Below are 14,233 nucleotides of genomic sequence, written 5' to 3' on the forward strand. Positions count from 1 at the left end.
AATAAAAGTGATGAAAAGCCAAACAAAAAATTTGAGGCCAGTCGCCTTGAAATAAATGCCAGATTTCTAAAATTTGGCTATGAAAAAGCCAAATTGGCAATTCTGAGCGAGAGTCTCGAGCAGTTGCTGTGACATTGACCTTGCTTATTGACATTGGTCGTACTTTTTAAATTACCGCAAATCTGTATAAATACCGCAAACCTTCGTTTCACTTTCTTATCACTTTTCAATCCATGCAAAGCATGGAAGTGTTTCGCGAATCCACCCCCTCTTCGCACGAGTAAGTAAGAAAAATATAACGTTATTAACAATTCCAAAATTGTAAAAACAAATTGATCACTTAGCTATGAGGATATTGTTTCAGACTGAGTTTACTTAGCATTGTCCTTGGCATTTTCCCCTTGCTCCACTCCAGCAACTCCAAATGAATGTCTCTTCTTCACCCCAGCAGACAACAAACTCACTCACATTAAAGAGGCGAGCCGGGGTTACCAATACTAAGCTTCTTAATCCTTACTAATCATTCGTTTGGACAGAAAAAAAAACAACAAAAAAACTTACCGCTTACCGTCAAAAGCAGTTTAGATTTGAAGATGCATTTGTTTTCTATCAAAAAACATTCGGTACTGAGAGGTGCGCCGGTGTTACCAATTACCAATACTTAGCTTCCATACCAGGACAAATCATTCGTTTGGACAGAAAAATAAATAAAAAACTTACCGCTTACCGTCAAAAGCAGTTTAGATTTGAAGATGCATTTGTTTTCTATCAAAAAACATTCGGAACTAGACAATCCTTGATGAATTTCAAAAGTTGTGTTTGAAATTATATCCTAAATATTTTCATGATTCATTCCTCGCGAAATCGTGTGTATTTACGTCTGGTTCCAACGGTGCTGCGCAAAAATAACAAAGGTTTATAAAAAAGTTTATTGAGAAAAAGATACAGAAAAAAGTGTCCATAGATAGGTCTGCAATTTGGTGCATTAGTGCAGTAAAAATTGGTGCGCAAAATTAGTAGCAGATGCGAGACTGTGTGTGTCTTTTTTTTTTTTTTTTTTTTTGGGAGTGCCTACGTACACGGTAACGGGGCATCTAGCCTCAGGATCTACGTACACTAAACTGGTTTACCGTTGCAACACAAGCAGATGGTCCTCGCTGTCGTGACTGCGCGCTCGTGTGTGTGTTATTTTTTTTAAATATCAAAACAATTTTAACCATTAATGGCGAGATTCGATTTTACACTCCCCAAACTCCAGATCTTAGTCTTAATGTTATCATTAAAAGACAAGCTTTGCGATTTATAGTTTAATTGAAGCCCAAATCGAAATATACTCTTACTACTGCTCTCATGGTGGAAACGATTTATTCTGCATCAGCAATCTGGAGAAAAAAATCAGTGTCACTGTAAAAGGTTAAAATTTCACGAAGTACGCTCTGTGAACACCGCTGTAACAATCCTTTGATCTACGTCATCAGGCAACCCATTGTTTCTTTCATCTTTTCCCATTCCTCCTTACTATCCCCCCATCCCCCCCACCCATCTATCTCTCTCTCTCTCTCTCTCTCTCTCTCTCTCTCTCTCTCTCTCTCTCTCTCTCTCTCTCTCTCTCTCTCTCTCTTGTCATAGTGTTATCCCTTCCCCTTCCCATCTCATTGTAAAATGAAAACGTCTGCTGTTTGCAGATACATGTATGATTGTTTTGTTTTTTCTCACTAGGCATTTGAAAAAAGACAAAAACCTGAAAAAAACAAAACAACTTAACCTTTTAAAGGCGAATATCAATCTTAATCTTACTTAGATCAAAAATAAAATCTTACCGTTTTTATCAAAGACAAAGAACAAAATACAATTTAAAAACATGAGCTTTTATATAGGGCAATATCCACCCAACGTGCTCAAAGCGCTTTTTATCAATATTCTTACTGCTCTTATGGTGGAAACGTTTTTTTTCTGCGTTAAAAAATATAAATGGAGACTATTATTTGAAAACAAAAAAATCAGAGTCACTGGCAAAGGGTTAATTGCAGTACTCCTGCATCCTGTGAGACTCCTACGGCACTTGCTAAGCATAAAAAAGGAAATAGCAATCAACAATACTAAGTTGGAAAAAAAAAAGGAGGGGAGAGGGAGGGGAGAGCAAACCGAGTAGCAATGCAACCTTTTAGCGGCGAAATTCGATCTTTGACCTAACACCAAATCTTCTATCATCAAAAGACAAGTAACGGCAAAACGATTATAGACAATTGAAGTCAGAGTTGCGATAGTCTGACTGCTCTCTTGGTGGAAACGCTGTATTCCCTTCTCTTGGTGGAAACGCTGTATTCCCCGTTAACAATAATAAAGATAAAAGCAAACTATTATCTGAAAGCAAAAAATTAGCTTCGCTGTTAAGGGGTTAAGAACACCTGCAAGCATCCTTGACATGCTCTACGTCACCAAGGTCACCAAGCGACATGTCTCCCTTTCGTCTGCATGCACACACACACACACACACACACACACACACACACACACACACCCCCCCCCCTCCACTCATTCAATCAACTTGATGCTGTTGGACCCTAGGCCTCTCTACAAGTACAAGAAATGATACTCACTTTTTTTCTGCTCCAACGAAAATATCTACCCCCCACCAGTCTAATTATTTGTAGCAGATGACAAATTTCTCAAAACGGTCACGTGACACTGTAAAACAACACAGGAAGTCCATGAAAGCTTATTTACGGCATTTCCTTTGAACCGTGTTAACAATTTCGTTTTCATTCGACTCAACGGGTCAGATTGGCCGGTATTTTTTAACGAACTAAAGTTCTGAAAAATCATGTTTCTTAGAAAGTTGAAAGATGCTAGTTTTTGAAACAGAGGTAGGTTTTAAAAAAAAAATTTATCTTTTACTTGAATGTGTGCTCAAGGCGAATTGGACTTTCAGCGGAGGTTGGTTGGCCAAAGGCCCACCTCTCTACCATACACTCACACCGCATAACAACATAGATAGAGCATAACCATTTCTGAAAGTCAAAATTGTTACCCTAGGGGTCCTCTCATTATGAGAACATCAACCCTGACGCTGAGATCATCTTTCTAAATACATTTAATTTGATAAAATTACTTCCATTTTTTGAGGTGTCGAATAATTGGAATTGCCTTCTGACTTCTGATAATTATCCAATCATTGTCATTATGGATAGGTCAAGTCTGAAACTACGAAATGGTAGGGAGACCAAGATTTAGGACTCCCTACCCAAAATCAACCAATTTGGCTATGGGGCCAAAATCTACCCCCCCCCCCCCCCCCTCAAATAAATATAGAACATGAACAAATCCACTCCACAAGAAACAATTCTAGACGTCTAAATATGAAAATACGGCTGTACTTTTCAAGACGAAAATCATGGTCTCCCTAGCAAAAATTGAAAAATATTAGTTAAAAAGGAAAAGGAAACAAATTAATTTAAGTGTTGGATGGCCAATAACCTACAATTTCTCTTCTGGCTTTTACTTTTGATGGGGGGGGGGGGAGGTAGGAGTACGAATGATATTTTTACCACAAGGCATAAAAAAAAAAGTCAAGAACAGCAACAAAAACAACCAAGTACGTAATAATTAACTAGAAGAAAAAAACAAACTCTCCCCTCAACATAAAGAAACAGTTCCTAAATGTACGATCTTCTTAGCCTAAACGAGCCATTTTTGCTTGGGAGACCAAAACAATAAATTAAGAATTTATGGACCATTGTGCTTTTATATGCTCATTTAAATAAATATCTAAAGTAGCAATGAGCTCTACCAAATCTAATAAAGCCCCTCGATTGGTAGAAGAACATGTCCTATCTAAGGCACCACAAAATTTGATAATTTTATTATCTAATCCAAAATCCCCCTTTTCTGAACCACTTGTTCATCATGTCTTTTATTTGACTGGCAATAATTACTGTTGAGCTGTTTGGCAATATGTGCTGTGCCAAAAGTTTGAATTTGGGTGTTTATATTTGCCTTTTCAATAAAGTGCTTCAAGTCAGTAAACCTACTTTTTAACCATTACACCTCTGCATCCCCCCCCCCCCCTCTCCAAATAAAATACAGTTGAAACAAAGAAGATTAGGAAAGAAAATTTATGAAAAATGTATTTCCTAACAGAGCCCTGCTAGGGATCGATCCTAAAACCAGGCCTGATTATATTATGAATAATTACAGTTCAACTCCTGGATAATGACATCACCCGGGGGCGGAAAATTATGTCATTATTCCGAGGTTTTCAAGATGGCAGAAAAGGGCGTGTGATGAGACCCTTGAATATATGTGATGTGTTGACCAGTGCCATGTTTAGTGGATATTGCGCTATATATGTGCTCTAGTTATCGAGCCAAACAATACTTGCTTGAAAATCCACCATTCCAATATTGTCCACAACAATTTTCATCTGCTTGCATATGATGGGGCAATAATTTGTTGCATTTATAGCTCTCGTCTGCGTAGATTAAACCAAATTAGTTAGCTTTGATGATGGCGGTATTTGTCGCAAGTCTAGGTTTCTTCCATTGTGGTTTATGGCCATTCGTATCAATCTTGTCCAGGTTCTTGACTGTTGTTAACAGACTATTGTTAGGAATCCAGTACTTCACAACTATTTCCATCTTTGTCATCTTTTTATTCTGATATCTTATCTTGATTCTCGCTTCGTTCGGAAACGAGGTTGTATATTTGGCTAGGATCTTGGTATCAAGCATTGTGTCATCTGCCGATTATGGATATATCAATGTTGCTGAACAGGGGTTTTACTAAAATGTTTGTCAATATTGTGGATTGCTATTACTAATAACAAATAGCAAAAAAATCTGGTGGTCATTGTGGCTGTCCACAGGGTGTCGTTATCCAGAGATTGCACCGTATGAGCAAAAATAGTCCGTCATAAGAGGAAAACCTAATATTACAAAGTTACCTATCAACAATTGCTTAATTCTTATAACTGTTGCTGCACTTTTCGTTTCATATTTTAGTTCAACATTTGTATTGTTCTTTGAACAAAGGAATTATTTTATTTGATGTGTTAAACTCTGTCATAGATATTTTAAAACTATCACCTCAAGTATGTGTCACATGAGAATGTGTGCATCTACACTATGCTCTTGGAATCTACATCTGTTTCCTATTTAAACTAATTCTCCTTTGTCTTCCCTTTTCTTGGGTGCTTTAATTGTAATTCTTGAACTTTTTACTATCCATGTTCTTCCTTTTTTTTCAGGCGCTGATATGACCTTAATGTGTAGCAAGCGCTGTAAAACCCTTAAAAGCAAACAAACAATTGTACAAAGGTCTCCATACACAATTGACATACTCCCATATAGGTTGGATTACAGATTTATACATTACAATTAGAAATTTTAAATCCAAATTAGTAAGCATTCTTAAAAAAACAACCAAGACCAATCATTTTATTGACACAATTATGAATAATTATGAACATGCAAATCCAAACTCAACATTTTATCAAAGACAACGTCAAGATCTTTCATTGAATTGGCAATGAGTGATGTATAGAAAAGTATAATAAGGTTAAAATGAAAGGACAGACCGTCTATTTCTTACGTAGAGTTCATGATTCAGAATGAATTTGTTATATCTTCAAACATGTCCTGTTAGTTTTTACATTTATCTTTTTTTCAGAGCAAGATTTGATTTGAAGTTCCTCAAAAGATTTTTGAAAATATGCACCCTCATTTTCCCATCTGTGAAACATCCAGCCTCTCTACTGACTTTTTTATTGCTGATTATATGCTTTTTACGTAAGTCATGTCCTGTGTATATAAATAGTCTATGGCTTCAGCAGGAGTTTGTGTCATTAGTAAATTGAATTATTGCTGGTTATTACATATTCATTTATAAAATCTACACATGTAGAATGTTGGATCTATGTCACGGTTCATTCATCAGCTTCCAACCATATGGCAGAGTATGTAATTTGTAATTTAATGTATTTACTGAGCTCATATTTCACAAATGATATTCAGTTAGCATTTTGATTAACAATTTATTATGAATTTTGATTGTGAGATAAATTTTATGTACATGCTTATTTTATATAGAATAAATTAATATAGATTAGCACAGAGGTGAACACATTAAGTTGGATGTATGATATAACCTTATCATTGACGATGTGAATTGTATTAAAAACTGTTTAAATTATTGTGCGTGTAAAGCTAAATTTAGACTAAAAATTCTATTGTTCATCCTATAGTTAACATTTGGAATAGCATTAAAGTTGAAAAATTCCTAACCTCCCATAATGGGCAGGGAAGCACTTACTGTCGTATATCCCCCTATATTTGTTTTCCAACTTGCTTTCTGTCTTTGTCTTGGAATGAGATTACTTGGTTTTGTCTAGGCCCTGGCTGAGAGGGAAACTGTCAAATGTATGGTTAGTTTGGGGAAATGATTTTTTTTACCCTGTAAATCATCTCTCTGTTATGAACTGTTATTTTGTATTTTTAGCATATGATTTGTAAACATTTGAGTGGATTCCTCTTAATGGGAACTTGTGCTGTTGTATGGGTAAGACTTTAAGGTGATCCTAAACTTAGTACTTTGATAATGTGCTCTTGGAATCTAAATGTTTCCTATTTGAACCAATCCCCCTTTGTCTTACCTTTTCTTGGGTGCTTTAATGTAATTCTTGAACTTTTTACTATCCTATTTTCTTCCTTTTTACTGGCGCTGATATGACCTTAATGTGTGGCGAGCGCCGTAAAACCCTTAAAAACAAACAAACAAATTTGAAAAAAAAAGGCTAATTCTGTTGGATCAATTCTTAAAATGACCAATTTAAGAAGTGATCAACAAAGAATTGAATTCTTTAAGATACTGATATGGTCAACGTTTATCATAAACAAAAATAAATGTAAGATTGCTGCAATATCATGTCATGTATAAGGATTGAAAGGATAATATATATTATCCTAATGAGCTTTTTAGAATATAAGATAAAAAAAAAATCACTAGTGGATGGGAGAGTTTTCCTGATAGAGTAGGTTTCTGATGATATCTTAAAGATAGCATGCAAGGATCCTCTTGCTTTTACGTTTTAAATATTTTGCTCTTCAAAACTATATCAATGATGTCGGGCTTCTTCCTGAAACTTCATTTATCAATCCTGAATTTGCACTTTTAAAAAATTATTTGCATCAACTTCATATAATAGCAGATATATTTTTGGTGTTAGAACTGTATTTCTGTTGTGAGAGCAATCATATTGTTTACTAAATTATGAATTGTAAGGTACGTTTTGTCTTATTTTACCTTATAAGATTGTGTGAAAAAAGTCTTTATTCATATTATTGTCTCTAATAAAGAGTCAGCAATGTTGTTATTTTGTAAGCATTTGAGATAAAAGGACACATTATCATTTTTTCAAAAAGCCAACTAGATTTATTATTTTCTTTCAATTATCTTTTGTTGACTTTGCATTGCAGAGCAAGTTCTAACTTATTTTATTGGCCTGGTTCCTGGAAAGTTTTTTAAAACTTTGAATGATAAAGATGAAGACGGCTTCAGATCAGTGTTGGTCGAAGCTTTACTACTTGTTCTTTCTAAAGCATTTGTGAGTATTGATTTAGTTTCATTTATATAACATAAAAATAAAGGGTTACAGCTCAAGTTATGTCAAATTTATCAATTGACCTTCTGTCTTCATTCCTAACAGAAAATAACAAGGTTGCTTTGTTCATTTAATAAATAGAAATTACAAAGGGGATCCCAATAGATTAATCACTAGAGCAGTGAGATGGAAGTGTCATTTCCAAGAAGTGCTTAATCAATCACTTTCAAGAGACACCATGCATTTAGAATTTGGAGAGACCCTCTATATTGGAGAAATCACAGAACTGAGATCCTGAAGGTCCTTATAAGCTTGAAGTTGAAGAATGTGAAAGCAGCTGGTTTCGACAACATTCTTTCTGAAGCTTTTAAGGAAGGTGATAGTTAACCAACTCCACCCTTAACTTAATTTGAATATCTGTGAATAGCCCAGCTGAATGGAGAAAAGGCCTTCCAAGTGAACATCCCTATGCATAGTGTCCAGTCCTGGGTAGCAATGGAGAGGAATTACCTTACTCTTCATCCCCGGTAAGATCCTGACAAGAATCAATTTTGAAAGAATGAGGGAAGTACAAAACACAACCAAAAAGACCCAGTGTAACGAGCAGATTGGCTTTAGAAAAGAGCGCTCCTGTGTATACCAAATATTATTATTATTATTATTATTATTATTATTATTATTATTATTTGATACAGCATCAGTATCCACAAATAGTGCTCAGAGGCGCTTTACAATAGTTTTTTGGTATCACACAATATGGATTTGCAGAATCATAGTAAATTTTTCAATTGAATGGCAGACTACTCTCTGTGTTTTGTGGACATTGAAAGGTCCTTTGACAGTATTGATAGACAAGCAATCTGGGTCGTCCTTAAATGCTATGGCATGCCAAATAAGATCATCACTATCATCAGACAACCAACTCTAACACTATCATGGTTTTTCCAACCAGATTATCCATAATGGAAAATGGTCTGATTATGTCCAGGTCTCTGGCATTTCTCTTTTCTGATTGTTCTGGACTTGGTAACTCATACAACCTATACAAAATCAAAGAAAGGTGGTCAATGAACAAAGCTAACACATTAAGAGAGTTTGTCTACAACCTGGGCCTACTTTCTCATTATCCACAACTCACTGCTCTATCAACGATAGCAGAAAACAATGCACAGTCACAGTGTAGCTCAAACACCATCTTGATCAACACCAAGTTGAGAATTTTCAGGCCCAGTGTAAAGTTTTTGATGATATGCCTTTAGATCATATACTCACAACATCCACCAGTCGAATATATGTACCAACACACAAAACTTTGTATAACCTTAAACGTTTAGAGTCTGACTGACATAATGTAGTGAGAACTAATCATTAAAATGGCTGTCAAAAAACAATAACAAAGAGGTGAGTGACATAAATTTCATTCCATCTCTATAAAACTGACACTTGAGATAACCAACACCATCTTGAAACTACATGCCTTCACTAATGTGCCTCTGATAGATCCTTCATATTAAGTGGTTCAACAGAGTGCTAAAATCTGAACCATGGAAGAGAGCAAAACAACTGTCAATGGAGGCCTGGGTCAAAGAACGAAAGTGACAATGGATTGGACATGCTTGCAATATCACCAGTCAGTTATTTGAATAGAAGTTGCAGAGTAGGAGGAAAAGATTGTGCCCCAGACAGACATGAAGCCTGCAATGTGAATTCAAAGTCTCGGGTCTGATCTAGGAGGAGATGAAGACCCAGGCAGTAGATGGAATCTCAAAGAATGAAGAGGAATAAATTACAAGTCAATAAACTAGCAGTAAGCCATTGTTGGTGTCCATTTCAGATCCTGGTGGCTCTTGAATCTTTATCCTAAGGACTTTTTTTATTATAAAAAAAAATGTTTAATCACTTGTCAATGATTATTTCGAAATGATTCCTTACCTTTCATCGCATAAGAATGGAATTTTCAGCTTTGAAAATAATTTCTTTTCCGCTTTTTTATCTGCAGGTATTAAGTATCCAGACTTATGTGTCATCTGTCATCTACATCACTTGGCGAAAGTCTATATGCACAAAACTGCACAACATTTATTTTACAGACATCCTATACTACAAGCTAAATGTTCTTGATAAAAGCATTGACAATCCGTGAGTATGACTTTTGAATTTTGACCTTGAAGTTAAATTCGATGCTTTGTTTGGTTTTTTTGTTTGTTTTTTTTTTCAAAATGGCGGCGCTGAATAGCGACGCACAGTTACACCTATGTGATGAATTCTTTTGATATTTATTTGTTTCATGGCAACGTTTCACTCATTTACGTATTAAACGTTGTATGATTGTTCGTATTAATGAATGGTATGTACTTCAAACTTTAACGTTTAGAGTTCTGCTTCAAATCCTCGGAAAAATCGTTCGTATCAATGTTTTTGTCTCAAGGAAATCGAAATGGCGGCGGCCTTGTTTACTTCCGACACAAAAGTGCACCACTAATTTCATCTTATTTCGCGATTTGTTGATTGAAGAATTATCCTTCGCTTAATATTATATAAAGCATTGTATGATGATTTAGAATTACAAAGAGGCATCAAAAATAATAAACCATCCTGTTGATGAAGTAGAAAGAATTCATGGAAAAGCAATAGAAAGGAAAGCATTCTCAATTACCAACAATAAAAAAACATATTTTATACCATGAATTTGATATTTTGCCATCTGGGAGAAGTTTTTGTCAGATTAAATGTGGAACTAACAAGTATAAATCAACGTTCGTTCCATCAGCAATAAAAATGTTGAATATTTCATATGGTACAGCAAAACCAAGGATTGATGCGTTGACTGATTGATTAATTTGTTTAATGTTAGGCTAGATGAAGTGACCAATTGATAATGATGATAATATTTGGTGTTGAATTGCCAAGAATGTAACGAATTGAAAATGAAATGAAAATGTTGATGTTGTGTATGTCGCATGCGTGAAAGAAAGAGGAAGAGAGAGAGAGAGAGAGAGAGAGAGAGAGAGAGAGAGAGAGAGAGAGAGAGAGAGAGAGAGAGAGAGAGAATGGGTAGGAGTGAGGTGTCTGTTCAATGTTATAGTTATCATATAACGTTATGACAAGTGTAACTAAATGACAAATTGCCATATTTGTGGACAATAAAGATCTATTATTATTATTATTATTATTATAATTTCTTGTATGTCAATGTTAACACATTATTTTTATTATTTTTATTATTATTATTATTTTTATTATTATTATTATTATTATAATCATCATAATTATTTGATATGTCATGAGGTTTAAGGTCTATAAGGTTAATGGACCTTTGAATAAAGAAGAAGAAATTGATAGATTTGTGTCTTGGTGTGATGCCCACCACCTAGAGCTTAACATAAGCAAGACAAAGGAGCTAGTGATTGACTTTAGGAGAGTGAAGGAACCGATAGAACCGTTAAAATTAAAGGACCAATTCGTCCAGCGAGTTCCTCACTACAAATACCTTGGTGTAACGATTGATGACAGGCTCAAGTGGGATGAACACTTGAAAATAATTAAGCATAAGATGTGCAGACGTACATATTTTTTATCAAAACTCTCTCAGTTTAGAATAGATAAAACCCTCTGCACATTATTTTATAGAGCAGTAATTGAAAGTGTTTTGTCATTTTGTATAACAGCTTGGGGAGGCAATTGCTTAGCAGTGGAAAGGAACAAAATAAATTCAAATATTAAAAAATCCATTAAACGCTATATAAATGATGTTGACGATGTAGATCTTTTATACGAGAAATTTTGTATAAATAAAATAACTAAAATATTAAATGACCAGTATCATCCACTAAGACCATCAATTATTATGTCAGAAAGAAGTGGTCGCCCTTTCTCTATTTCAACGAAAACAGAGAGACACCGAAAATCTTTTCTGCCGTCCAGTATTAGGCTTTATAACAACAAGCAATGATCATTTTATATAATAATTTCTCATTTTTACTTTTAAAAAATATAAATATTAATTTATTAATTTATTTGTTTTGCAATCTTTTCAATTTTCAATTTATAGTGACAGTTTTAACTATTATACAGTGTTGATTATTCATATTATAAAGTGCAGCTCTGGTTATAGAGCTGCTCCTTTTTAAAAAAATATATATACATCCTATTTCCATTGTATTTGTATCTTATTGTGTAAATTATAACACGTCTGTACAAAAAATTTCCTTTTTGGGATGCAATAAAGTATTATTATTATTATTATTATTATTATTATTATTATTATTATTATTATTATTATATTATTATTATTATTATATTATATTCATGGCAATCAAATACTTGAAATGGCCATAATTCTTATACAATATTAAACATCACATTAAGATTTTTATAGTTGTTAATAATTATAACTATTGAAATAATTTAAACATTACAAAATGAAATATGCATGTAAATTTTTAGAGTTAAATATATATTTTATAAGCATTTGAGACCTTTTGTCAATAACTTTGTGCCTGGGTAGGATTTTTAAATAGTCTCAGACTGGAGACACAGATGGTTTGCTCTTGGCTCTGTTCCTGTTCGCTACTTGAGCTTATCCTCTTGTCTTATTTTCCTAAATGCATATAAACTCTTCATCAATAATCTTCTTTATGGTAGGTGGAATTCCCCTCATGGCATAGGAACGTTGAATCCTCTGGGTCGATTGAGTTTTCATTGGTCCATAGTCTTATCTCTTTTAACCCTTTAAATGGTTTGTCCTTGCCATGTGGCTTTCTGTCTTTGTCCTGGAATAGAACTGTTTGCAATATGCCTGGGCCCGCCCTGTCTGGGGTCTTTTTATTATTTTTTTTTCTTTCTTTTGAGTGAGAAACAATTGGATACTTATCTTTTTGGGTTTTTTTTTGAGAAATGATATTTTTTCCCCTTGTAAATCATCTCTCCATAACTGATTGGTATGTCAGTGTTGATTTTAAAAAATTATCCGGGTGTATCCCTTTTGGCAGATATCTTGTAATGGTCTATGTGAGACTTTTAAAGTGGTTTCTGACTAGCAGCTTTTTTATCTTATGGTATGAAACTAGTAGATCCCTGGTCCAAGTTTCACGCTGGGTAGTCATTGTTGAGTCCTTGGTCCTTACCCACATTCTTTGACTAAATTCGGGTGAATAATGAGTACTTTGCTGCTAACAGTGTTGTCTGTATATTATAATGATAAATTGTAATAGAGCTTTATAGGCATAGTGTCCCGACCTTCCTTTAAGCGCTTTAAGCACATTAAGTGGATATATTGCATGTGATAACAGCTGAAATATATTGCTCGTTGAACTACTTCTGATCCTTGCTGAACTAAACCTTGTCTTAAATTTCTTTTGCTGCTTGATATTTTTATCTAAATATTTTGACTATTTTTTTTCATCTTTCTTTTTACTATAGCTGAAATGACGTGAAAGTGTCATAAACGTTTACAACCCCTTTTTTTTAAAAAAAGAGAAAACAAAAGAACAAATAAGGAAATCTCACATTATTTTGCATTTTACTGATGTTGCAGTAACCCAACGTGTCAAAAGTGTCGTGAAACACACACACAGTTTTTTTCCTACCATGATCCATATGTTTTTTGTTTTTTTTATTTTCATTTATTTTGGGTTCTTAATGTCTGAAATTCTAACATTAATTTATTTGTTTATTTAGTAATATTTTTATATTTATTATTTACTCATAAACTTATTTATTATTTAAATCTATTGCTATTTATTAATCTATATTTAATTATTTATTAATCTATCAATTTGTTTTTCTATTCAGCTCAAGACAAGCATTTTGTCAGTAAAAAATTTTGCAGTTCCATTTCACATAGGTATTTTAGTGAGATTTTCATTGATTTCAATTATTTGTAAAATCAAATCGAATTTCAAAGTAAAACTAGAGGCATTTTAAGGAGTTTTAGTATGGGGTAAAAAAGTCAAATATCATTTTTATAATTACTTTTTCATGTCTTCTCATCTGTAATTTTGTTCATATCATTTCAGAGATCAACGTATTACCCAGGATGTCGAACGCATGTGTAGCACATTCAGCAAAGTTTTAGTGCCTCTCATTATTACTCCATTCACAATAGGATACTACACTTACAAATGCTATGTTGCGTAAGAAAATTTATTATTTCTGTGTCTTATACTGATTTTTTTATTCAACGGTAAATATTAAAATGGTTAAGTCAATTGGATTATTGTGAAAAAGAATAAAAAGAAATTAATATCATGAGTTAATTAATATTCTGCTTTTTGATTCACATGATTATGCAGTCATTTCTGTTGTAAATTTGGTAAAATTGTCAAGACATTTGAATTATCAAATCATTAGGGCAAAATGATTTACTATTATGTGTGAAGGGAGGGCAAAGTTTATTAACTTTGCAGTCTTCTATACTACTAGAAAATAAATTTAATAGGAAAATATGATATACATGAATTGATTGCTCACCAAGATATCATTTTTTGTTTCATTTCAATTCGCTATTTCTTTAACCATGATTTATGACTGATTTTGTCCACCATGGCAAGCAGCACATTTAGAAGTACTTTTGGTATTAGTTTCAAGATCATCTTTCGCCAAAATCAGGAGAAAGTAATGAAAACTAGTTTTCAT

The 14,233-nt window shown here is 33.7% G+C and overlaps 1 protein-coding gene across 1 annotated transcript in view; it reads left to right on the top strand.

The window, feature by feature from the left end:
- Positions 1 to 200: 200 nt before the first annotated feature.
- Positions 201 to 14,233, top strand: part of LOC144959785 (lysosomal cobalamin transporter ABCD4-like) — a 34,783-nt gene continuing 20,750 nt past the window's right edge. Inside the window, exons 1-5 of the mRNA XM_078892533.1 lie at positions 201 to 280; positions 5,668 to 5,786; positions 7,473 to 7,600; positions 9,597 to 9,736; positions 13,615 to 13,731. Coding sequence (XP_078748659.1) covers positions 234 to 280; positions 5,668 to 5,786; positions 7,473 to 7,600; positions 9,597 to 9,736; positions 13,615 to 13,731 — 551 coding nt within the window. The 5' untranslated portion in view covers positions 201 to 233. The remainder of the gene's footprint in view (positions 281 to 5,667; positions 5,787 to 7,472; positions 7,601 to 9,596; positions 9,737 to 13,614; positions 13,732 to 14,233) is intronic.

This window comes from Berghia stephanieae, chromosome 1 (genome assembly GCF_034508935.2).
Source record: "Berghia stephanieae isolate SIO BIC M18660-M18661 chromosome 1, UCSD_Bste_1.3, whole genome shotgun sequence".
NCBI classification, from domain to species: domain Eukaryota; kingdom Metazoa; phylum Mollusca; class Gastropoda; order Nudibranchia; family Aeolidiidae; genus Berghia; species Berghia stephanieae.